Source organism: Neolamprologus brichardi, chromosome 7 (assembly GCF_056152115.1).
Source record: "Neolamprologus brichardi isolate AB-2024 chromosome 7, ASM5615211v1, whole genome shotgun sequence".
NCBI classification, from domain to species: domain Eukaryota; kingdom Metazoa; phylum Chordata; class Actinopteri; order Cichliformes; family Cichlidae; genus Neolamprologus; species Neolamprologus brichardi.
This window is the reverse complement of record NC_142110.1, coordinates 18,480,884-18,504,888: the sequence shown is the minus strand read 5'-3', so window position 1 is coordinate 18,504,888 and position 24,005 is coordinate 18,480,884. Positions and strand designations below refer to the sequence as shown.

The following is a 24,005-nucleotide window of genomic DNA, read 5'->3' as shown; positions in this document are numbered from 1 at the left end:
ACGATGGAAGATGAATGAGGCACCTAGCTTGCTTTTAGCTCCCAAGTGCAGCAACACTGCATATTAATTTGTAGCTGAAGTAAAAAAAAATAAAAAAATAAATCAAAATAAATATATAATTGGTCCGACTGTTATTGCGCTTAAACGTAGCTGGAAGGCTAATCGATGCAGAGGTACATTGGTCACAACAAACGGTAGCATGCACCGGAGGAGTCGCTGGAGGTGGATGCAAGGTTCAGATTTTCAGGTGAATTAATACATATAATACTATACCAAGAAGATAGAAAACTACAAGAAGGAAAGATAGTTTTCGCTCGGAATAGCACAGGGCTTGCTAAAGAAACAAAAACATGCCGTTTGATATCTCAAACGTTAGCTAATAAGGCTAACAGTGATGCTAGTTAGCTGACACAGTATACATGTAAAAACAGCCAGAGTAAGCGCACGATGTATAGGATACATACACACACACACTGTTATGTACAATGTGTGTGTGTGTGTATATAACACACTGTTATATACAGTGTGTGTGTACGTATGTATACTGTGGTTTATAAAGGAAGTAGTCAACAGTAATATGTCTATCACACCAGTGTTGGTTGAACTGAGTTATTGTCTGATGTCTATGTGTTGTTAGGAAAACGTCTGTTATAGTTACAGTTGTTCTAAAAGCAATCACCTAAAACTTGTTTGTTTTACTCATACAGGCTGAGGGAAGAGAGCTACCATGAACCCAAGCCTTAACAACTGCATGATGCCCAGCTGTACCAGCAGCAGCATCACTGAACTGCTGAGTGCCCTGTGTGACTGCAGCCTTTCTGGGGTGTCATGGAAGCGCAGAGCACTGGGAGGAGTCTCAAGAGAAAGTTTCCACAGGGCTCTTAAAAAACGCGCCTACGGTGCCCTCCTGTCTAAGCTGTTTCAAGATGGCACCAAAGGACCTGCACCAGGACTGAGTGCCACAGCTAATACACCACCGAGAAATAAAGTCTTGATGATATGTTTTGATTTGCGCGTGGCTGGCTGTCTAGAGGAAGCAGAAAGGCTGGAAGAGCAGCTCGGGAGGCTGCCAAAGGGAGAATACTCTGGTTTGAAGGAAGTAGATGCAGTCCTTGACCTTCTTGTGAACCTTGCTGGGTCGGCACCTCCTCCCCCTACCTCGTTCAGCAGGGACTATATGAGAAGAGAGAGGCCTGTGCTGCGGATGCCTCAACCATGGAGCTACCAAAGTGAGGACTTGCAGAGGCTGGAGGCCCGGGCATGGGGTCTGGTGTGTGGGGAGGAATGGGGGACTTTGGAGAGTCTGTATGGAACTCAGAGGTTGATGGATGCTCTACCTGGCACAGGACTGCTAGCTTTGAGAACAAAACTAGAAGCAGAAGAAAGATTTGAAAAGGAGACCAGGCTGACGCTGTTTGGAGCACTCCAGCACACTCGCACCTCAGACATGGACATAAGACTAGATCTTCCTCCAATCCCCAGTAATATTGATGTAACAGGGTTGGCGATACGAGTAAGACACCATATTATATCCTTAAGTAATACTTAATCCTTAAGTAATAGATTAGCTTAGGCTGTTTTATCACATGTCCACTTCAGCAGCTCAGCATATTCATATTTGCACAGTGTTTGATTTAAATAATTTATCTTTGCATTGCTTTATGCACTCTCTCTTTGTTGTTCTCTGCAGGTGCCTCCTTGTTTAGATCAGTGTGAAGATGAGGGCTTCCAGTCAGCCTCCAACCTGACCCCAGACTCTCAGTCAGAGCCTAGCCCCATTCCAGACTTTGATATCTGGGAGGCTCTACGCACATTTGAGCCTGGAAGACGCCGCTGCTGGGAGTCTGTTGGCTGGTAAGTGATGTGTCAATTTGATTATGCTGTAAGCATGCCAAACCTCTTTTCGTATTTAAAAAAAGCAGCTGTAACCCACTAACAGTTGTAAATCGAGTTCCTCACTATAATATGAGAGCAACTACCGATTCTTTTCATAGTTTTATTATTCTGCCTTTTTTGAAATCATTGATGGGTCTATAAAATGCCAGAAAAAGCTGGAAAAAAAAATAAAAATGATAGATTGAATCATAGAAGCTTGCTTACTTTTTTGTAAGACCGAAGATGCCAAACTAATGAAAATGTACAAAAAAAGGGGGGAAAAAAGCATTTTTGAAAAAAATAAACCAGTCTGTGTTTGGATTGTGAGGTCTAACATAAATAAACATCTAAATGTTAAATGACAACAAAATCTGTGACATATAAATGAACAGAAATCCACTTTAGCTGGTAGATACTGAATTCAAGAGTATCCTGAATTAAACCAAAGCCTTTAGTTTAGAAAATGACATAATGACATAATACACTATTAACTACAGAGTCATCAAGGCATTGGAGAGGCCCACTTGCTTAGTTTTTTTTGGTTTTGTATTTTTCTTCCCTCTGGAAAACTGAACTGAATGCCTCGTTTGTCTCACTAGCCCACCTGGAAAAAGGGAGTCTTTCTATCTAACAGAGGGAGGCAGGGAGGCCTTTGATCAGCTCTATCGGCTTTGGGAGGGTGAAATGAGGGTGGTGAGCACGAGCACACCGTCTCCTGTCCTCCCCTTACCCCTGGACTCCCAGAAGCAACTGGTGTCTGATCTCCTTAACGTCCTGATTGGAGTGGCTTCTACTACTTTTCCTCTCAACCAGGTGCAGTTCGTTATCTTTTATTAGTCTCTAAAATGCACTTTATTTGTTTTTTTTTGTTTTTGTTTTTTAGTAGTCTGTCAGGCAGAAGTGATAAAAGTAACTAAAAGCGCTGTGACCTCCTACAAATAAAAAAACAGATTAAAAGGAGAAGCTGGAATGTGATATAATGGGAAATTCGTGCATATAAACAAGCTGTACTGAGTCATAAAATGTAACAGTGTAAAGTGTATGCTTAAGTCAGCTGCCTGATTAAATGATCATGAAATAAAATAAAATATTCCTAATTCTGAACACAAAAACCCAGGGGAGCTCTGCTGGTAGTTTATTGTTTCCCATTAAATTCTTGTTTTTTGTCGGAAGATTAAAATTATTTTTACAACATAAAGTGCATCCTACTTATCTTGTTTACTTCTCAATTCCTTATCTTGACTCTCTGGCATATTTTTATGATTAACATCAGTGTTTCCCCTTGGCTGACTGCTGCTGGTGGGGCCCCAGGGGGTACGGGGCAGACATAGCTTTTCCCACTTCCTTCTTTGTTATAACGACAAATCTCAGTCATTCGCCCCTGTTGTTTTACGGAGATTAACATTTGCTGGGAAGCTTTTTGTGCAGTTGCAGCAATGTGGCGAGTTGTCTTCAACTCGAGTAATGCAATCTTTACTTTGCTTCACTGTCCTGCTCTGTGCTTATGGTGAGTGGTTTTACACACAGTGAAGCCAGAGCAGAGGAGAGAAACAAGGATGGCTGTAAATGACGGCAGAATGCATTAGGGGCAGGAAATTAAATGTATTCTCATAAAATTGGCACCCTCGCCCACTTTTGGTTTTTTGAAACTATATAAAGAATATATTGTATATATGTGTATGTGTATACTGTTATCTAAGTGAGTCCTGCCTCCTTCATTGGGTTGCCTTGAGGTCAAATTTTGTTTCTATAGTTACATAGGTGTTTTCTTTACTGCAAGTGCAATCAAGGCTGTGGATCAAGGCCCCCAGATGTGTGCTGTCTTGAAGTACTGTAAATATCTCTCTATAAAAAAAATCAATGTGAAAGAAAAAAATAACAAAAATAACACACAGCAGATTATGTGATGCAGTCTAAAATAATACCAGCAGAAGCCGTGCCTTCAAAAATCACCATGGACATGACTCTCCTACAGCCTTGGCAAAATTCAATATCGAATGCACTAAAGACAGTCTTTGCTGCCGGGCTATTTTATTGGATTTTATTAGACTGTACAGTTATTTATTGTGTTTTGTCCACCATCTGTCAATATGCGTTTCCCTTCTTAGAGTGTTCAGTTTGACGTCAGGCCCGGTGTGTGTGTGTCAGGAGCCTCTCCAGAGAGCGTGTCTCGTCTCTTGGGAGAATTGGCCCAGTACGGCACCTATTATTTGAGGCTCAGCCGCTTTTCTCTGCAGAGTGCTGACAAGAAGGGCTTAGTCTTCCAGGTATGTTTGCATAAGCATCGTTAATACCACTAACGCTGCAAATTATTTCCTCTAAGTTCTCTGCTTGCATTGTACTGTTGTTACTAGTGTTGTGTTCAGAAATTGGAAATAATCTTCCTGAATGGGCACTTTGAGACAGAAACACATGAACATCTTATTTGTGTACGCAGCAAAATAAATAAATACGTCTAAAAATATTATATAATATATAAAAATAGGGAAAGAAAAAATTAAAGTGCCCTGAATGAAGCAGTCCATGGCAGGCAACAAAATCCAACACAGAAAGAAGTCCACATGCATTTTAATCTGTGAACATATATTCCATCTCTTAGGCTTTTACCGGTGGCTTGAGGAAGTATCTGCATTACTACAGGGCTTGCGTTCTTAGTACGCCACCCACTCTTAGCCTGCTGACCATTGGCTTTCTCTTCCGCAAAGTGGGTCGCCAACTCAGGTGAGGTCAAATGCTTTTTACACGCTGGTTTTCTGGTGTTAACTTTGTCATTTTGAACCTCCACCTCACTTAGTTGACAGTACAGCCATATCCTTTCAAAGAGGACCTTGATGTAAATATCAGCAAATCAAAAATGCTTTGCTTTCTTTTAATCTAAGATACCTGTCAGAACTGTGCTGTGTGGATGGGCCTTTGGGTGCAGGCCAGGCCACCTTCCCTGTGGTGAGTGCTCTTTTATCTGCAAACTGCAATATGTCTTCTATCGCAGTTGTGTTTAGCCTATCAGATGAGTTGTCAGCTTAGTGCTGTGTGGCTCTCCTCAGGGTGTTAAACTGCTGTCCTACCTGTACAATGAAGCACAGAATAACTGCAGCAACGAGAACTACCCTGTTCTTCTTTCGTTGCTGAAGAGCAGCTGTGAACCTTACACACGGTCAGTTTCTATGCGCCCCATGCAGACAGGCATCCTGAAAACAGCAAAATATACCCTATATAGCTAAATGGTTGATAAATCTGTCTAAGAGTGACACCACTATTTTGTTTTGTTTTTCTGTGCCTCACTTAGGTTTGTGTCTGACTGGGTGTACAGTGGCGTGTTTCGTGATGTTTATGGAGAGTTCATGATCCAGGTCAATGAGGAATACCTTAGCTACAGAGGTGAGGAGACACAGTACTTGCACACACACATATACACACACGTCGCCGTATCAAAACCTTGGCTTCGGTCTCCAGGCTCTGAAAATGAAAAACCTGCCAGATACATTGTTGAGCAGAAAAAAAATAGATTTTATTACAGCGTTTGTTGCCTAGTAGGATTTGTCCTTGTGTCTATAAAAGCTGTCATGATGTTATTGCACGATAATCAGTGGGAAACTGAATCAGATACCCCAGCTGGAAGAACCAGAGTTATCTTCACTCAGTAAGCCATACAAATAAGTAGTGGTCCTTTTATTCTTTTTAGCTGGTACAACTATTCTGGTTCTGGTTTAATTGCCATGGACACGCATGGACCTGCTGAATTTATTTTTTGCTTCCAGAAAAATTAATGACTTTATTAATGACTTGATCCCTTGAGGAGACCAGAAGAGACCAATGAGACTTTGAGGCTAAATTAGACGGGTTTGTACTCTGCAGGATCTGAGGGACTTTGTGTGTCTCTGTATGTTGCTTTGCTCACACTGCTTTTCATTGTCATGTCTAATTTTTCATCTGTGATCATCTTATCTGTATTGTGTAATGGCTTTAATTTCATTAATATCAAGACTTGAAAAACAAAAAATGTTACAATAGCTGTTTACTATATACAAATGTTGTTGTAGCATATCTGTCATTTGATTGTTGTTGCTATTATCAGAAGATGAAGAGCTATATATTATTTTTTATTGTTCACAGTCCTGGGTTTAGTCCTTAAAGGATCAGAAAAAAAAAAAACAGTTTAAAAAAAAGAAAAAGGCCAGGGTTCAAATCTCACCGAATTATTTGAGAATAATTGAATATTAGTCAAGTCAAGTGGCAACCATGCCAACCATGTGCAGTGGTGTGTAAAAATAGCAAAAAACATAACAAAGACAGTGCAACACCAGACAGAGCGCAACGATACAGACACAAGACAGTGAGGACGCAAAAGTGCAATAGATGTGCAAAAGAGTGAGTATTGTGCAAAAAGTAAGTTGGTGCATGAAGGTGTGCGTGAGTGTGTGTATGAGATGTGCAGATAAGTGCTTGGTAGTGACGTGTATGAAGATATGTGTGCCAGTCCAGTCACTGAGTGATTGATTAGTCAGTTGAACAGATGATTAACCACTAAATATTTTTTTTAATTGGCTGATAATTTAATTATTTGGGTAAGAAAAAAATGTTTGCCGTTTGATGGTATCAACTTTTGGATTTTGCTGCTTTTTGGTTCTCTGGTTTTTAAATTGTTAGTCAGGCAGAATTGTACGTGAAAGCATCCCATTTTAGTTTATTCGTTTTTTGTACACATTTTTGTATACATTTCTTTTTATTTCCATTTTGACAGTTACTCCATATACATACTGCTACATGAATCAAGACTGTCCAAATATTGTACGTCATGCAACACCCCATTCAAGGTCAGACCACCACCTCAGCTTTGTCTGGCTAACAGGTCCATTTGCTCATCGGCTACACCTCATCAATTCCTGCAGCGAACCTCTGCACTTCACACTCTTGCTTTTTTGGAGGACACACAAATGTCATTGTTCTCCTCGAACTCCATCGGCCAAGGAAGCAATCAGCAGCTAAGCTTTCTTGGCAAGCCGCGGGCTTTCTGTAAAGAGCTCTGGAAGCCCCGTGCATTCATGTTCTCTTATACTTTTTGCTGAGGATCACTGAACTAAGAGCTAACAATTTCCAAGAGTTAATTCAAGCAGCCAGAGTTTTGCCATGCCCCGTAAGTCATACTAATAAGGAAAAGTTTCAGCCCCAGCATGGGCTGGGTATTACTCCACCACCACTGCTTTTAAGATGTTTCAGTGCCGAGTACGATGTGCTGTTATAAGAGGCATAATGGACCAAGAAAACTACTTGCTCTAAATTGTAGGACAACACGTAATAGACATCTTTGAATTCCTGCAGACAAACACTTCTGGGTCCAAGGCTACACTCTGATCTCAAAGGATGTGGAGGATTGTGTGCCAGTCTTCTTGAGACACATTGCCAATGATGTGTATGTGTGTGGAAAGACTATCAACCTCCTCAAAATCTGCTGCCCACAGGTTTGTTTTGCACATTCACAGATCCACATTTATGTAGATATACATACATATAACGTAGATAGCCTTCTTAATTTACCCAGTATAGAATTTTTGAGTCTTGTAAATACAGAAAACATGTTAAGAAATAGTTAAAAGTACCTAGCCATTTTTCCTCTGTTATTGCTGTTGATATCAATTGAATTGGCTGTATGTGCTTGTATATAAATGCCACAGTACAAAATCTATTCACTTGAAACTCCATACTGACCAGAAATAGTGGAAAAAACAATCATTACTGCAACAGATGGGAACGTGGTCTCTTTGAAACTTTATAAATATGCTGTCATCAGAATTGTGATACATTTCCTGTTATTGTCAGGCAGATTTTTCATCTTCCATACTCAAGTTTGACTCCTGCTTTGGAAATAATAATATTGCTATTGCTGTCCTAGGTATCATGAAATATTACTTTTTATATCACTCAGCTGGTTGTCAAAAATATTCTCCAATGGTTTTCATTAGTCGTATGTTCACTGACAGAGTGTTCTTTGGTGGACAAACTATGCACCGTCAACATGGTTGAAGGGTGGTTGTTCTTTCTCTTCCTTACATTTATTAACCATCATATAAATACACATCCTGATAAATTGAAAAATAGCCAGTATCAGCTGATAAGATTAGCCTGCCAGTAAATTGGTCCGCCTCTTGTCAACCAGGAGTTGAAGCTTCAAATTCATTCACTTTAGTATCATAACAAGAGAATGTAGAACGTTTTCACAAACCAGGGGAAAAATCAGTAAAGTGGTGAAGTTTTCATGAAAATGTATTTTGCATAACTTCCCTGCCTGCTGATTCCCCAGCATGATGTTTTTTACAGTCTGACCTCGATGACCTAAGCTGTAGGACCTTTGTTTCTAATTGGCATTCTGTAACTTTTCCTCTCTCTGTTCTTTCCCCTGATGCTTGAGTCTTTCTAGCCTGCAGGGTAGTTATCAATAGCTAGGAAGAATTTATGGATTAAAAACACAAGAGAGAAGTGATGGGCATTAATGTGCTTACTAGCTGATATGGCACATGAATACATGTCTTTAATTAAAGAAATACTTTGTTACCATTATCTTCTGAATGAAATACGTAATGCAATGTACAGCATAAAACCGATATGCAAAACAAGCGCACAAAGGAAACCATACATATTTGAACAAAAGTACAAAAACTGATTCATGTTGAAACATAATTACATTAAACAATCAAACACACAAAAGAGGCATGGTGTGATTTAGATAAAAAAAACAAAACAACTCTCCATATTTTGTAAAGTGTCTTATGTCACAGGCAATGTAATTATTCATTTCTGAAGTCTGGGGCCAGGGGATCTTTTGATATCCATTTTAGTTTTTCAGTTTTGGCAGTAATTAATACAGTTTCTGAAGGTTTGACTCTGATTTAATCCCATGCAGTCATAAGATTATAAACGGGAACAAGACCAGTTACAGTGTCTGCATTATGCTTTCTTCGTTAAACACAGTATAACAGATTTGTATGATGGAATAATGAACACTTTGATTTTTTTTTTTTAAATTAAAAGCAGCACCACCATAACCAGGTCATTGCATAGCTTCTATTTCAAATTCATTCCCATACCGGTCTTCTACATCATCCTAAATTCATTGCTAGTTTGTGTTGTGCTGGTAGCTGTAAAAATGAGTTACATTTTCAGACAGCTGGTAACACATATTTTAATATGAAAGAAACTATGGGGTTATAAAATATGTCAAAATCCACCAAATGAGTCATCCGAATTGATCCGTGAAATTTTTTTTCCTATTTTTATGATACTAAGATTCTGTCAACTGTGTGTCCACAGCACTACATCTGCTGGTCGGAGCTGCCAGTACCCCGCATCGCTGTCACCTTCTCTCTCCAGGAGGTGGAGGAGATTGAGAGAGACTGTGCAGTGTATCGTGGACGCATGGAGAGAATTGCAAAGCACAGTGCTATCAGCAGGGAGGAACAAGTAATGACACACATGGATATTCTTGTGCGTCTTAGATGTCTGTGATGTATTTTTCTTCTGTTTTTTTTCTGAGTCTGAGATTTTGTCATTGCTCAAAATCATCAGTTACATTTATGAGAGCTTTTCAGCTATATAGCCTAGAGTCGAGGCAGTGAAAAAGGAACTTTAACAAGACAAATCATTACCATAGACTATATGTAGTCTATATTTATATGGACATAGCCACCAAGATGCCACCCATTGGTTTGTGGACTAGCATTTAAAGCCTAAGTTTGGCATTTTGGCAGTTGTCATGTTAGGTTTTTGAAACGAGATACATCAACAGGGGGTTGTATCTGACTAAAAACTGAGGATACTGCAGACTTACACAATAGTTACACTGGACTACATGGGGCTGTCTATTCCCAAATGAACAGTATATGCAGGTTTAGGGTTCTTTCGCATTGATCTGTGAACCAAGTTTAGTTTTGTATTTTTGTTTCATTAATTCATTTCGGTCTTTATTTAACTTCTGTTTCAATTCAGTTTGGTTTCCATTTCTGGACAACAACAACAAAGAACCTTTATTCATCACATACGCTATCATACAGAGTACAACATGTAGTGAAATGTTCCAAGCAGACAGGCTGCAGACGTGGCTGTGCCATTTCAGGGCTTGGTTTTAGCATGGGGGGACTAGCCAGGACCCTTACTGGATACCACTGCCAGGCGGGAGTTGAACTTGCGACTCTTGGTCCAAAGGTGTGCAGTCTTACACGACCAGCTGGAGTAAATTTAATAGATATGTCAATACAAACACAACACTTTGGGAAGGCAGTTGACTCAGTCTTAATACATCCTCCTTAGGCAGATTACACTAATAAACTAAAAAAAAAATTAATTTAGTTTTACTAAACTTATGGAAACTGTGATTACTGTCAAATAGCAGTTGATGGTTTCAGGATTGCAGTTAAGCAAATACAGTCCAAAGTTTTTGCTGACTGTTAGCCTGCATGCCAAGAAAGCCAGGATTGGTTAGTAGTAATCAGAGAATCAGATCATATTTCTGTCTATTTTTTTTTTTTTTTTAAGATTTAAATCTTAAAATAAAATGCCAAGAAAGCCAGGATTGGTTAGTACGAATCAGACTGAAAAACAGAAACCAGGACGCTTCCACTAGATCCAGAGGGTGTGTCCATCTTTTATATACAGTGTTTGATTACAGGTCTTGTCCTGTAAGTCAAAGAGAAAGGAGAACTTTTTTTTTTGCTTTCTTCTTCTTCTTTATTTTTACATTACACAATCCATCAAAGTGGCGCTGCTCTTCAAGTACAGAGGATTTCAGCAGCAAGTCATTAAAATGATGTGGATGAAGTCTCGAGCTTGTACTTGATTTAGTGTAACAACCTGGCTTGTATGGCGGATCTTGTGTGAGCCTCTGGCTGAGGAGGGGGAGGAGAGGTGAGAGACAGGGCAGGGACATAGATCTTTGTTAATGATGATATTTTTTTTCTGTCTATTGTTAGGCCCTGAGGGCAGAGCAGGCACGCCAGGAGCTGATCAATCAGGTCAGAGAGTCAGCAGCCAAAACCCTGGACAGCATCCGCGGTCAGTGTAACATTTATACACACAGACACACACATACACTGTAAGTAGAATTTTATATACTGCGTGACGTACATGCATAACCCACATCCTGCTGGGTATACCTTTGACAAATGGCTCAACTCTAAGTATAAGCCTGATTCGCTTGTTGATTGCTAAATGCGAGAGCTTCCTCAGCTCCATTCCCACCCCTCGGGAGAGCAGAGGAGATGCATGGGGCAATTGCAGTGAGGAAGGCTTTGAATACTTTCCAGTACCATGGGTTGTGAAATCTAATCATCACTTGCACAGTTTAGCTCTAACTCTTCACATCATTTATTACTTCAGAGAATGTGTGGCACTGTTGGGGGGCAGTGGTGGCTGGGTGGGTGGGGGGGTGGGGAGTGTTCAGCCTGATGCGCTTTGCGTGTCTTGGCATGGGCATATTTGAGTTTGTTTATATGGGGCAGATGGTGATGTTGTCTTGTTTAAGTGTGTGCGAGAGGCAGACAAGAATGTTATGTACTTTTCTGTGTGTGTGGAGGGGTAAACAGCTCACTGTTATCTCCCCCGCCTCCTGTAGGGCGCCAGGTGTCACAACGTCTGGCTGAGGAGGCCAAGAAGAGGGAGCGTTTTGAGGAACTGAAACAGCACCTGGAGCAGGAGCAAGAGGTAGTAAGACATGAAAGAGAGAGAGAGAGGGTAAAAAAAAGTGTGTGAATAGGAGTGTCTAGATTAAACTGTGTATTGTCAGGTATTGCATGTGATCCTGAGATAGTAAGAAAAGACCATGTGATAAACAGTAATGATGTATGTGCGTGTGGTGCCAGTGGAGAAGTGCAGCCAAGAAGAAGCAGGAGGAGGATGACTTCAGCTTTGCCAGAGAGCTGAGGGACAGAGAAAAGAGACTTCAAGCTTTGGAGGAGCAGCTGGAGCAGAGAGCTAGGTCTGACTGCCTTTACAGCTGTTATTTGAAAAAACTATATTAACCTACTCCATGCAAACATGATGGGACATCAGGTCTGTGTCCCGTGTTTTAATGTGCCAAATTTCCATAACTGATTCAGCACCATGAGCAAATAATGTGAACACTAAGCTTTTATTTACTACAATGACATGGCCGAGATCAGAGGGTACCAAAGCTTAAAAAAACCCACCTGTCATCTACAGCTTTTCCTCCAAACAGTTCACATCCTTACTTCTCCTCCCTTGGTGCAACCTTTGCATTATTCAAAATATAAATACCTTCTATCTGTCTATAGATAGATAGATAGATAGATAGATAGATAGATAGATAGATGGATACTTTCTTGATCCCACAAGGGAAATTATTGTGTTTCAGCTGCAGGATAAAGAATAAAAAAAGTAGTGCAGTCTACAATAAATAAACAACACAGTTAAAGGTGCCACAGGTGCATAGTGATAGGTTTATATTGTATGATTTAATAACTGTTAAATATACAACAGTGATTAAAAAACAAATAAAATAAAATTAGTTTATGTTAAAGAAGAATAAAAACAAAGATCCAAGACAGTCATGCAAATTGTATTAATAAATAATATGTACACTGTAAATCTGAGAAACGGCTGCAGTTCTTGCTGTGCTAGGCAAAAAACTAAATTCTTTTCATATGTGGATAAATAAGGCTTTTGTCAAGGAAAGCACAGGTTTCATGTTTTTGCAGGTCTTACTGATTAATTGCCTGTAGTTTGTTGAGGAAATTAGTTCTAATTAAAGCCAACACGTATTATAAGCACACAGGTTACCAGTACTCTCAGAGTCCCTCTAAACCACAAGCTCAGGTGGGGGGAACATTTTGGATATTTCTGGATAATTTTCTTTCAAATTTCAGTACAAATTATTTGCCAGTCAAATAAGACACACTACTTTAATATGACATTAATACATCACAGTCATGCACAAATATGAATAAAACTTTAGCACAAATATAAAAAAAATCACTTAATTGTCAGTTCGGGAATGGCAGGGCCATTTATACAAGCATTTACTGCAGACTTCAGTAAGCGACTGAGGATAAGACCTTCAGCTACTTTAACCTTTTTTTCCATTTATTTAATTCTAGGAAGGAGCTGATCGCTCAGTACAGCCGTCTATCGGAGGAAGCAGCTCGCAGAGAGAGACGAGCCATGTGGAGAGTGCAACGAATGAGACTCGATGAAGCTCGTGCTCACTTTTTCAGGGATGACAGGCAAAAAACTCAGGTTTGTTACAAATGAATAGAAAACAAAGACATATAACCAAAACTTTGTAACCGAACCTTTTGTGATTTGCTTCCAGGCCATACTGGAAAAATATCCCCTGGGTCAGGAGAGACCTCATTTGGAAGTAATGTCACCTGTTCACTCAGCACAACAGATTCCTCCACAACAAACAACAAGCTAGTTTTTGAACATCCAGTTTTTTTTCACTTCATGGTCACTTGATGTGTGTTCCAGAAACATAATATTGAATTGTTAACATATCTTGACAGGAATTTCCCACCCAGGAGCTGTCAGAGCAGCAGACAACAAAGGCTCAAGAATCTGAAGCTGTATCACCACCACACAATCTGCCTTCGCCAAAGATTGCACAGGTTACAGCGGACCCTGCCCTCATCTCTGAGGAAATTGACATCGGTGACTTTCTTCACAAGTCTGAGAGTCAGCAGGTAGATATGGCTCTACAGGAGATTGGCTCTGACCTACCCAAAGCCTGTCCTACAGCTCCACTAGTAGACTATGACTTCAGTGCCCCCTTTAGTCCACTTGAGGGTATCACTGGCCAAGCATCAGTCCAGCCCAGGCCCCGCTGGGGACCTGTAGTCCTGCCTGACATGATCCAAAACCACCCCTTTCACATCTCCTCTGAAGAGAAAATTCCTCAAGTCCAGGAAACTGTAACCAAAGCTAGCCCACTAGCCAGAGCCTCTCAGTCCAGCTCTCTAGGCCTGCACACCCCAGAGGAGTCTGAAAAGAGCAGTGTGTGCGCGCAACCTTCACAAGCCTCAGCACAGCAGGTGGATGAGAGTGGCTCAAATACAGGCAACGAACACAAGGAATCTACACCTATACTCCAACAGGATGCAGAAACAGGGATTCTCGAAAGTAAACCAGAAGACAGAAAATCCAAAGATGACGTGGTTAACAAGGCTCTTTCCACTACAACAGTGCAAGGTGACCAAGGTGATCACAAAGTCCTGACAAGTCTTTCTGATGATGGTGGGGTGGAGCCACAGGGGACAGGCACTAAAGAGCAAAGCTCAGACACACACAATAAAGATGGAAAAAATATTCCTTTGCCAGACTTTCACAGACCTCTCTCCAGTCCTCATTCAGATGTCAGTCAAACTTCACCCACCATCCATGGACATTCCTCTGATGCTCACATAAAGATTGGACAGTATGTATCAGAGGTAACTGCTGCACTTCCCTCGCAGAACATCCACGGCCATGCATCAGATTCACACATCAAAATTGGAGGTCATGTTTCAGAAGTCGAAGCTCCTATACCTTCTCCTAACATCCATGGTCATGCTTCCGATGCTCACGTCAAAATTGGGGAAAACGTTTCAGAGTTTGTCGCTCCTCTTCCTACTCCAAATGTCCACGGCCACGTCTCAGATGCCCACATAAAAGTTGGGGAACTCATTCCAGATGTAGTTGCCCCTCTACTTTTGCCCAGTGTTCACGGGCACAGTTCAGATGCTCATATTAAAGTTGGAGAAAATGTATCAGAGATTGTTGTACCACTCCCTGCTCCCAGCATCCACGGTCATTCCTCTGACGCAAATATAAAGGTTGGTGAGTTTGTGTCCAACGTTCCCGAAGCAAAACCTCGTTGGAGTAAGCACGGGCACGCTTCAGACAGCACCCTTCAGCCAGGTTGTCTGGTATCTGGAGCAGAACCATCCTTGTCGCCTTTGCCTGGAAGCTCTTACGGACACTCATCAGACTCAGCGTTAGGTGTTGGGTGTGTAGTTTCAGGAGATGAGCCCAAGCGGTCTCCTCTGCCCGGCAGTGCCCACGGCCATTCTTCAGACTCAAATTTAGGTGTTGGATGTGTTGTCTCTCAAAGTGAACCGCTTCCATCACCGCTGCCAGGCAGCAGCTATGGACACTCGTCTGATTCGACACTGGGGATAGGCTGTGTGGTGTTGGGGACTGAGCCACAACCTGCCCCATTGCCAGGCAGTACTTATGGACACTCATCAGATTCTTCACTTGGTGTTGGATGTGTGGTGAAGGACAAAGAAACTGGAAATCAGCAGAAAGTAAAGGGCAATGAATACAACAAAGGTAGGAAACAAAGCCTGTGTTATACACATACACATTCTGTTGTGACATTCACGTAATTAACCACATGTTACACTCAGTAATTTTTAAGATGTTACGAACTCTGAGGATATAAAATTGAACCCAAGCTCTTTAGTGTTCATTTGCAAAATTATTATTCCTTGTATCCACATTGTTGTCTCGGGGCTTGTAGTGGGGTATTAAGTGGTATATCTGAAGTGTATTACCCCTGTTAACCCTGTTTTCACATTAGCATTTTCATGTGAAGCTGTTTTATTGTAACAGCAAAATTTGTGTCACCTGACTCTTTGCATGAAGGTGTGAAAAGCTGGAAGTGTAAAGTGTTTTTTCATGTAGTGTAAATTGAGATGTCACTGCAAATTATGTTCTTTCTTTGTAAAAAGTAATTAGTCTACACTTCTCCTTAGGTTTTGTGTCAGAATGCCCCAGTGAGCAGCTGGCTGAGGGCATGGGGTCCTGGACAACCTGCTTAGGGTTGTCCCCTGGAGAAAAGTCCGAGCAGGAATACCTCTTGGCTTTGGCTGCCCAATACCAGGTGGAACAGTATGAGGACTGCTACAACCTAATGGGTTAGTTGAAAATATCAAGGCCTCGTAATGAACGGCTCCTTCGGGACTTGTTTTTGAGGGCAAAGTGAAGTGCGACTTGTATAGGGGTGGGGGTGGAGGGGTAGGGTGGAACAGTATTTCTGGCCACATCTCGTGGCATCTCCTTTGTGTGTTGTGGATAAGAGATAACATAATGTAGGTGCATATGGTGTAATTGATCAGTTTGTACTTGGCATTCAAAATCCAGCACAGCAGCAAAACGGAAACAGTTTGTTCCTATTTAAATGGCTCATTGATGTTTTTGTGCCCAAGAGAATATTTTCAATTTATGGCTTGTAGGATTTTGTTCTATAAAACCCTTTCAGTTTAAATGCAATTTCAGTGCATTCAAATAATAAGCTTATCTGTCTGTGTATCTAATCTGTCTGCCTATCTGTCTATACTTAGCAAGTTAAGTTTTTAATTCCAAAATTTTACATGAACGGCACTCACAGAAGTGCTGTAAATATCAACAATTTATAATAATGAATGTACTCTTGTCTTTTCATTATATAAGAGGGCTTTTTTTACTCTCCATTTTCAATACTATTTATATTAATTTATGCCATTAATGAACCACAAATAATTCCTTTAAAACTGCTATGTTTTTCTTTTTGCTGAAAATGAGATGAAACTCAGCACATGGAGCACTTTAAGGCTAATCTGTTCTTGTGGAAATTAAAATAGCTGCAGCCTACGCCAAGTAGGCCTTGGGCACATCTTTTTAAAACATCATTTCAAATTGCAAAGAAGTGAAAATGTGTAACAGCTTAGGCTTGTGGTACATACTTGATGTAAATTAAAACAATTATTTTTACATGTTCAGGACTGTTGCAAATCCAGAGGCTGTTGAATATTTGCTCCATCAGCAAGCAAAGGTTTGCATAAAAAGCAGTAATATTTCATAAAAGGTCTGCTTTATGCTCGGGTGGGATGCCTCGTGGCTCGGTGAAGTAATATCCTGTCTTGTTCACTCTGTGTTCAACATTCAGTCATGCTGCTATTATTCATCCCTGTTTCTAGAGTTACTGTGAAATCAGTCATGGAAATCTACTCAGACAAATACATGTTCCACACCACTGAGCAAAGTCAGGAGCAATCATTTAGGAAGTTTTATGAAAAATATGAGGCTACGAAAAAACCCCAAAATGACAGGATCAACTTACAGTAAATGCTATAGCTATTCAAGAAAATCAAAGTGATGGTAATTGTATGTATTCTGAATAATTTTTAATTAGACCCAATTTATTTTTCCTTCATTTTAATCCTATATGTACAAATAAATGGTTACCTTAATAAAAGGTCAGCATATGTGCAAATAATCCCAGTAAGCCTAAAAGCTAAACTTCAGACAACTTTTAACACAGTTACTGACACATTTTTCTACCCCTGGACCTTTGTGATGTCACAGAGGGATGGAGCTGGTGGTTGTGACCGTGGAAGCCCCACCCACCTGCTTTTCCAACTTTGTAATGGCCAAACGGGCAGAAGAAAATAGGCTCTTTGAAAGAGCAGCCTTAAGGTTTCTCTCAGAAGATGACAGAGGCACAGTATAAGATACCAACTCCAATATTATTAATATGGAGCTGAAAATGAACATTACAGAGCACCTTGAACTCTTTACCCCTATAAAGAAGATTTGATGTCCTCCCCAGGATCCTTAATGATGGGTTTTGACACCTCGGTATATATCAATAAAAATGTGGTGGACTAGAATAGTTTCCGGATTTTTCCGAGGGTAGCTGCAAAGACTTCTTCACTAACTTCTGACACAAACCCACTCATTTTGGTCCATAAGCAGGCCTGAAATATGAGAGAAACAGCTCAGTTCAGAAAACAGATCTAAAGGTTACAGCTAGGAGGCTTTCAATAGGTAAAGAGTTAAGGTAGTAGCTCAGTGGCTGTAACAAACAAGTATAAGCAATATTCATTTATAGGCTTTGGTTCTCAATAAGTTGATTAATCATTTGGTTCATAACAGCTTAACCCTCTCAGGCTCAAATTAAACGTTTTGTTGCTAATGCACAACCAAGTTCTGCAGTGGTACTTCTGAGTAAAAAAACTCATAAAATATGTATGTGGGGTAATCAGGTTGTTAGTTTTTAACTGTTGCAAATCGGCAACGCCTGCCTCGAGAGGGTTAAATGTTTGAAAAATACATTTTGCTTGAGTCCATTTTCACCTACTTAAATGACTTGGGGGTTTTTTTTTTTACACTTTGAGGCACGGCACTGTTGTTTGCAGTCGTCAGAGTGATATTTCCTCAGCGGCATGCCTGTCATCTCTCTCTCACAGCTTCTTCCCCTACATGTCAGCTGCTGAAGCAGGTAACTCGGGGCCCCTGGGGCCTTCCTGTGGACCCCACACTCCACAGAGCCACAGACACCACAGCTGTCCAACTCAGCGAGATGGTTTCCCTGCCAGTCCTTATAAAACACTCTGTGACTGCACCGCTCATCACACAGTGAGTGTCTGAAAAAAAGAGTTTGTGTTAGAAAATGGTAATAACATCCCTAACAAGTGAGTACCGAGTGTCTGTGTTTAAAGCCAAATACAATGTTTAGAGAAATGCAAGTGTGAGTTTTCATAGATTCTATTCAGGCCACTTAAGCTGTAGTCGAGTATATATTCGGAGCTGCAGGAATAATTTAAATTCTTATTGCCTTTCATCCATTTTAAGATTCCATCAGAACTCCAGACAAGCTTGTCAGTCTTCACCTGCAGTGTTCCTGCACCCCATGCAGTCAAGCCTTTGTGTGTAAAAGAAATGGCTTTCTCATCCCTCACTGCACACAGAAAGGGTGCCGAATATTTAGTGTTAGCTCGTAATTCTTATTAACACATTTTTATTCCATGCATAGACAATGCAGTGGAGTTTGACAGAAATCTATTTTCGACTCTTCCTTGCTAACTTCTCAGTGAAAGAGAACCTTCTCACAATCAGACAGTTTTATAAATGTGAATTGCTGAGAGACGATTTAAAGTAATGCCACATAGAAAGCCATCCACGTGGTGAAAAATGATATGCTGGTATATTCTCCGAGCTTCGGTAGGGTTGATGCCTGTCCTATCTACAACCTGTATGAAATTTGCAAGTCAGCACCTTCTTTACTTCACAAACTTTTCTCTCCTTAACTTAGCCATTCCTTTCCTCACCTTCCATTCCCAGTGTATCTTTAGTGAACAAGGCCGTGGTGGACTACTTTTTTGTGGAGCTCGGTGTGGAAAGACACTTTGAGGCGCTGCGCCACTTCCTGCTGATGGAGGACGGCGAATTTGCACAGTCCCTCAGCGATCTGCTGTTTGAGAAGGTGACGCTCTTTTGTGCTTCATATGTTTTTGTTGTCTTTATTTGAAATGGGCTGGTTGTCTCTTTCTCTCTGGTGTTGAATTCTAGCAGCGGACAGGAAAGAGAATCTCAGAGCAAGGTCAAATGCCCGGTCTCCATTTGGGAATTTTTATTTTTATTTTAAATCTAAAGGCTTTTGTTTTATTTATGCTGCATGTATTAAATGTTGTCTGCTTGTAAAAAGCAGGCACGGGTAACCTTGAAAATTCCCCGGTCATTTATAACTCTAAACAGCCACAGTTTTAGAATGTATACGCCACAGTTAGATAGCAGTCGTTTCTTGCATCATTACCCAGAGGGTCAGTTTCTAAGGGTTCGTATGTCCTCCTGCAAATGTGATTTAGTACCCTAGAGCCTGTGTGTGCACTGTGGTTCTGTCACATATAATCTCACAACATCGCTCATGTAAATTGCAATAACCCAATTTCCAAAAGCTGCATCAGATCAATATTTTGATATTAGTAATAGACTCAGTGACTACATATATATATTGGGGTTGGAGGGAGCTTTTTCTATTTTAAAAATGTCTAAAATACCACTATTTGCTAACTGCTCGCTAACATAGCAAGTGGATAGTACATTTATTGGAGTATTTAGCAGTTAAAGAGCCAGATTTCTTTTTAGGAGTCGGTGTTTGTTCATCTGCAGTCTCTGGACAGGTGGACACAATAACAAATAAACTATAAGTGCTAAATAAAAGCACAACAAAATAATATTATATTCATGAAATCTTAAAAACTGTCCAGCACCACACCACCAACAAAACACATACACATTATAAAATCTTCATGTGCACTTTACATTTAAAGCCAGACTATCCTATCAGTATTTAAGTGGCTGAAAAAGCTGTAAAAGGTTTTAAAAAGATGAGTGCTCGGTGATTTGTGTGGACAGTTTTCTGAGAATCCATTTTTTTGGATGACGAGAAGACATATTAAAAACCTACATTTTTCAAATTGGTCGGGAGCTTGTTAAGATCTTTAATGGACTTAAATGAAAAAGACGATTCTGCACAAAAGTGGAGCGTCTATTAGGATTTACCTTGAACACTAATGCTGAGGTTCTGCTCATCTGCTGTGAGCAAAGTCATACAAATCTTTATAAAGGTGGCTGTGCAGTACTGCGAACCATTTTCAAACATCCGAATACAAAATTAGGTTTGCAAAATATTTAATATTTCATAAATCTCAAGAATATCACAGCGGTGATGCTGTTGTGCTTTTCTGTTTAGAGCTTTTAGGGCTTGTTCATAAAGAGAAGCAGGTTTAACTTTTAACCTTGTAAGCAATTTATATCCAATTCCATCCCTGTTTGCTTGTTTTGAAGCACACGAAGCATCAGTGTGATATTTCTAGACTCTTTACTTCAACCTCTTCCTGCCAGGAATTAACAAGCACAGCCTTTGCTAACACCTTCTTGCCTTTCTGGTGAAATGATCAGGTACACCTCTCTCTTGACGCTCACGAGACAGAAGGTTTTGTTTATCCAGCTTAAATGCAGATTTCACTGATTATCACTCCTTTTTACCCAAAATGAGTCAATCAGCTCTTTCTAAATATGAACATGCGCCCCAACAACACATTACTTTTTTTTCTTCTTTCCCCCATCTCCCACCCAGCTGGCCAGTGGCCAAACCCCAGGTGAGCTCCTAACTCCCTTAGTCCTGAATTCCATCCTCAGCAAGGCCCTGCAGTACAGCTTACACGGGGACACGCCTTTGGCTGGAAATTTCACCTTCGCACTTCGCTTCCTCCCCGAGACCTTCCACCCACATGCCCCGGACTCTCTTAACTGCTTGGAGGTGCGCTACAAGGTGAGGGTGAGTGTTTTAATGGGGTGAATGAGCGAGTACCCTTGCATGGGTGTGCTTGTCTCAGCCTGAGTGGCAGCTTGACTGTGACAGCCTGTCATGTTTTGACAAACTGCTTTGGGTGTGGAAAATGAGCTTATCACACACTTAAATGGTTCAAGTTCATAGATCGATTGGAGTCGCGTCTTTTGGGTGACATGCACAATGACTAATGCTGGACATATTGTCCTGAGTGTTCGTTCCCTCCTTTGGCTCTCAGACTCTTCCTGTTTTTGGTGGATCTCAGTCTTAACTGTCCTCGCCCACTTCCCCTCCTCGTCCTCCTCGCTTTGTTTCCCCACATTTCTCCACCCAATTTCTCTTCTACCTCTAACTCCTCTCTCTCACCACTCTGGCTTAACTTCACAATCCTCTCACCTCCTCTGTCATCGTCTCTGCACTCACACCTTTTTCCTCTCCTCCCCCACATCATCCATCACTCTCTCTTTACCTGTTTTTCTCAGCTCCTTTTTCCTTCACTTTCCTTCACACTCAAAGCTCCACGCGCCGTTCTTCCTTACAGGGGTTACATTTTTTTCTTCTTTTTTTTCTTGCAACATCTCCCAGGTCGACTGGCCGTTGAATATCATCATCACAGACAGCTGCATGAACAAGTACAACCGCCTGTTTTCATTCCTGCTGCAGCTCAAACACATGGTGTGGAGCCTCCGTGATGTCTGGTTTCACCTCAAGAGAACAGGTGAGAGGACGGAGCTGGTGATTCAGAACCCAGCTTGAACTCCAGGTTACCTCGGAGAAGCAAGAGTTAAGAATCTCCCCTGTTGTGTTGCAGTGGTTTATAAAATATACATGGAAGGGAATGTTGAGATTATTTTTTTTATTTATACAAAGCAAACCTCAGACCTGTGGGATTGTTGTAAAACCGTGTGCATCACTGGGTTAGGTAATATTGATCAGTTAAAGTCAGTGAAGACTACATAAATGGAGGTCTTGATAGGATAAAAAAAACCCTAAATGAATTAATGTTAATAATACAGAAATAATATTATGACTCAGGCAGATCCTTTAGTAGTTTTCATCTGTAAACTGGATGAATGTCCCACATGCAGGAAAATACAATCCACCAAATTCTATCTGTTTCATAAATGTAGTTTCAGCTATCAGTTATTTTCTGTTATGATTTATATATATTGACTTTTTGTCAAAAAGTCAAAACAAAACAACAAAAGAAGATGACTGCTACAAGTTCCCAGAGCCCAAAGTCAGCTGTAATAGCCTTTTGTTACACTAAGAGAATACAGAGAGCCTGGAGGCTTTGATTATTACATTGATTTGATACCAGCCACAAATCCTTGCGTGTCAGAGTCTGTAACCAGCAGATGTTTATGTTCTCAGTCCTTGCAGCACTGAGCATAACTTGTTCTGATGGCCTTTGTGTCCCTCAGCGCTGGTGAAAGGCGCAGGTCGCTCGGTGCAGTTCCGTCAGCTGCAGCTGTACAGACACGAGATGCAGCATTTTGTCAAGGTGATACAGGGATACATCGCTAATCAAATCCTGCAAGTGTCCTGGAGTGAGTTCACAGCCAAATTGGCCACTGCCAACGACCTAGATGCCATCCACCGTACACATGCAGACTACCTCAACAGAGCCATCTTCAGGTGAGTGCTGGAACTGCAAATGGGGAAATGTAAATAAGTAATTATTGCAGTTTGATTTTTCTGTTGACTGTGCATAGATTAGGTACTAGTTTTTGGGCTGATTTATTTATTTATTTTCAGAGGTCAAGAAATAACTTAAAACAAGATCAAAAATTCTGAATGAAATACATTTTTCAACAACAAAAATCAGCCTTTTGAGTGATCACAGCTGCACTTCAGCAGATTAACATTTCTTGAGGCTCTGTACGGGCAAAGCATGTCAAAGTAGCTTTTAGCTCCCATAATTTCATCTAAAATTAATTAAACCTCCACGTAACAAGTTAATTAAAATTCCAGCTGAATCTGAGGCTAACTCTTGAACTCCATGAAAGATTTAATCTCATTAGGAGAGGCTGTCAGTATCACACTCGTATTTGTCGAACTTCAGCCCGTCTGAAAGTCATTCCGAAGTTTCTTGTCATGTCTCTTAAACTTTGCACTCGTCGCCTCTCTTGACTCTCCAGGGGTTTGCTGACAGAGAAAGCAGCTCCGGTCATGAACATCATCCACAGCATCTTCAGCCTGATCCTCAAGTTTCGGGCCCAGCTAATTGCACAGCCCTGGGACAAACAGCAGGGGGAGGCAGTGCACCCAAGCTTCATTGCCATGCAGCAGTCCTACAACACCTTCAAGTATTACTCTCACTTTCTGTTCAAAGGTAAGGCCAGGGAATGTTGTTTTGTCTGTCTGAATGAAAGTTCAGCTTGTTTATCTTCCTCCTAAGCTCAAAGAGGTTTGTCAGGGGTTCACGTGAGGCATCAATAAATAAGTTAGTCTGTGCAGTCTTAGTATTTTTGACTGGTTTCATTGAGTGTAAAGAATTAAAAAAATTCTCTTCCTTTCTTCTCTCAGTGGTGACCAAGCTGGTGAACAGAGGCTATCAACCACATTTAGAAGATTTCCTGCTTCGCATCAACTTCAACAACTACTACAAAGACTCATGATCTTAAAGGAATCCTTTCTTCTAAAAAGTGGGTTTAATATGTCTGTAATTATTTTTTTCCACCTTCATTTCATGACCAAAATACCTTTAAATGCTGGCTGCAGTATATTATAGGACGTAGCTGTGACACTCAAAAGTTTTTAGGCATTCGTCCTGAATTTAATGTGTGCTTGAATAATTAAAAACAGCTTTTGAATAAATCTATGTGCTGCCTGCCTGCGTGTGCGTGTGAGAAAGAGAGAGAGTGTGAGCGAGACTGAGATGACACTATTGTAATACATCACTTGCTGAGGTGTGCACACAGCTGTGTATATTTTTAGAAACTATAAGTGTCAGGTAAATGTACATGCTACAGCGGATGCTTTTCTAAATAAAATCTCTATTCTCTGGATGTGTGTGTCTCTGTGTTAT

General features: G+C 40.7%; 1 protein-coding gene across 1 annotated transcript; it reads left to right on the top strand.

Moving 5' to 3' along the window:
* Positions 1-23,978, top strand: tubgcp6 (tubulin gamma complex component 6). The gene is made up of 25 exons (XM_006782514.2): positions 1-247; positions 708-1,513; positions 1,691-1,854; positions 2,475-2,688; positions 3,984-4,142; positions 4,475-4,596; positions 4,755-4,818; positions 4,920-5,029; positions 5,162-5,253; positions 7,195-7,334; positions 9,181-9,330; positions 10,836-10,917; positions 11,477-11,565; positions 11,724-11,839; positions 12,978-13,116; positions 13,193-13,240; positions 13,386-15,189; positions 15,615-15,776; positions 18,090-18,258; positions 18,964-19,105; positions 20,762-20,956; positions 21,560-21,692; positions 22,399-22,612; positions 23,116-23,309; positions 23,504-23,978. The coding sequence occupies exons 2-25, from the start codon at positions 728-730 to the stop codon at positions 23,593-23,595; spliced, it is 5,580 nt and encodes a 1,859-aa protein (XP_006782577.2). The 5' UTR covers positions 1-247; positions 708-727; the 3' UTR covers positions 23,596-23,978.
* Positions 23,979-24,005: the final 27 nt, after the last annotated feature.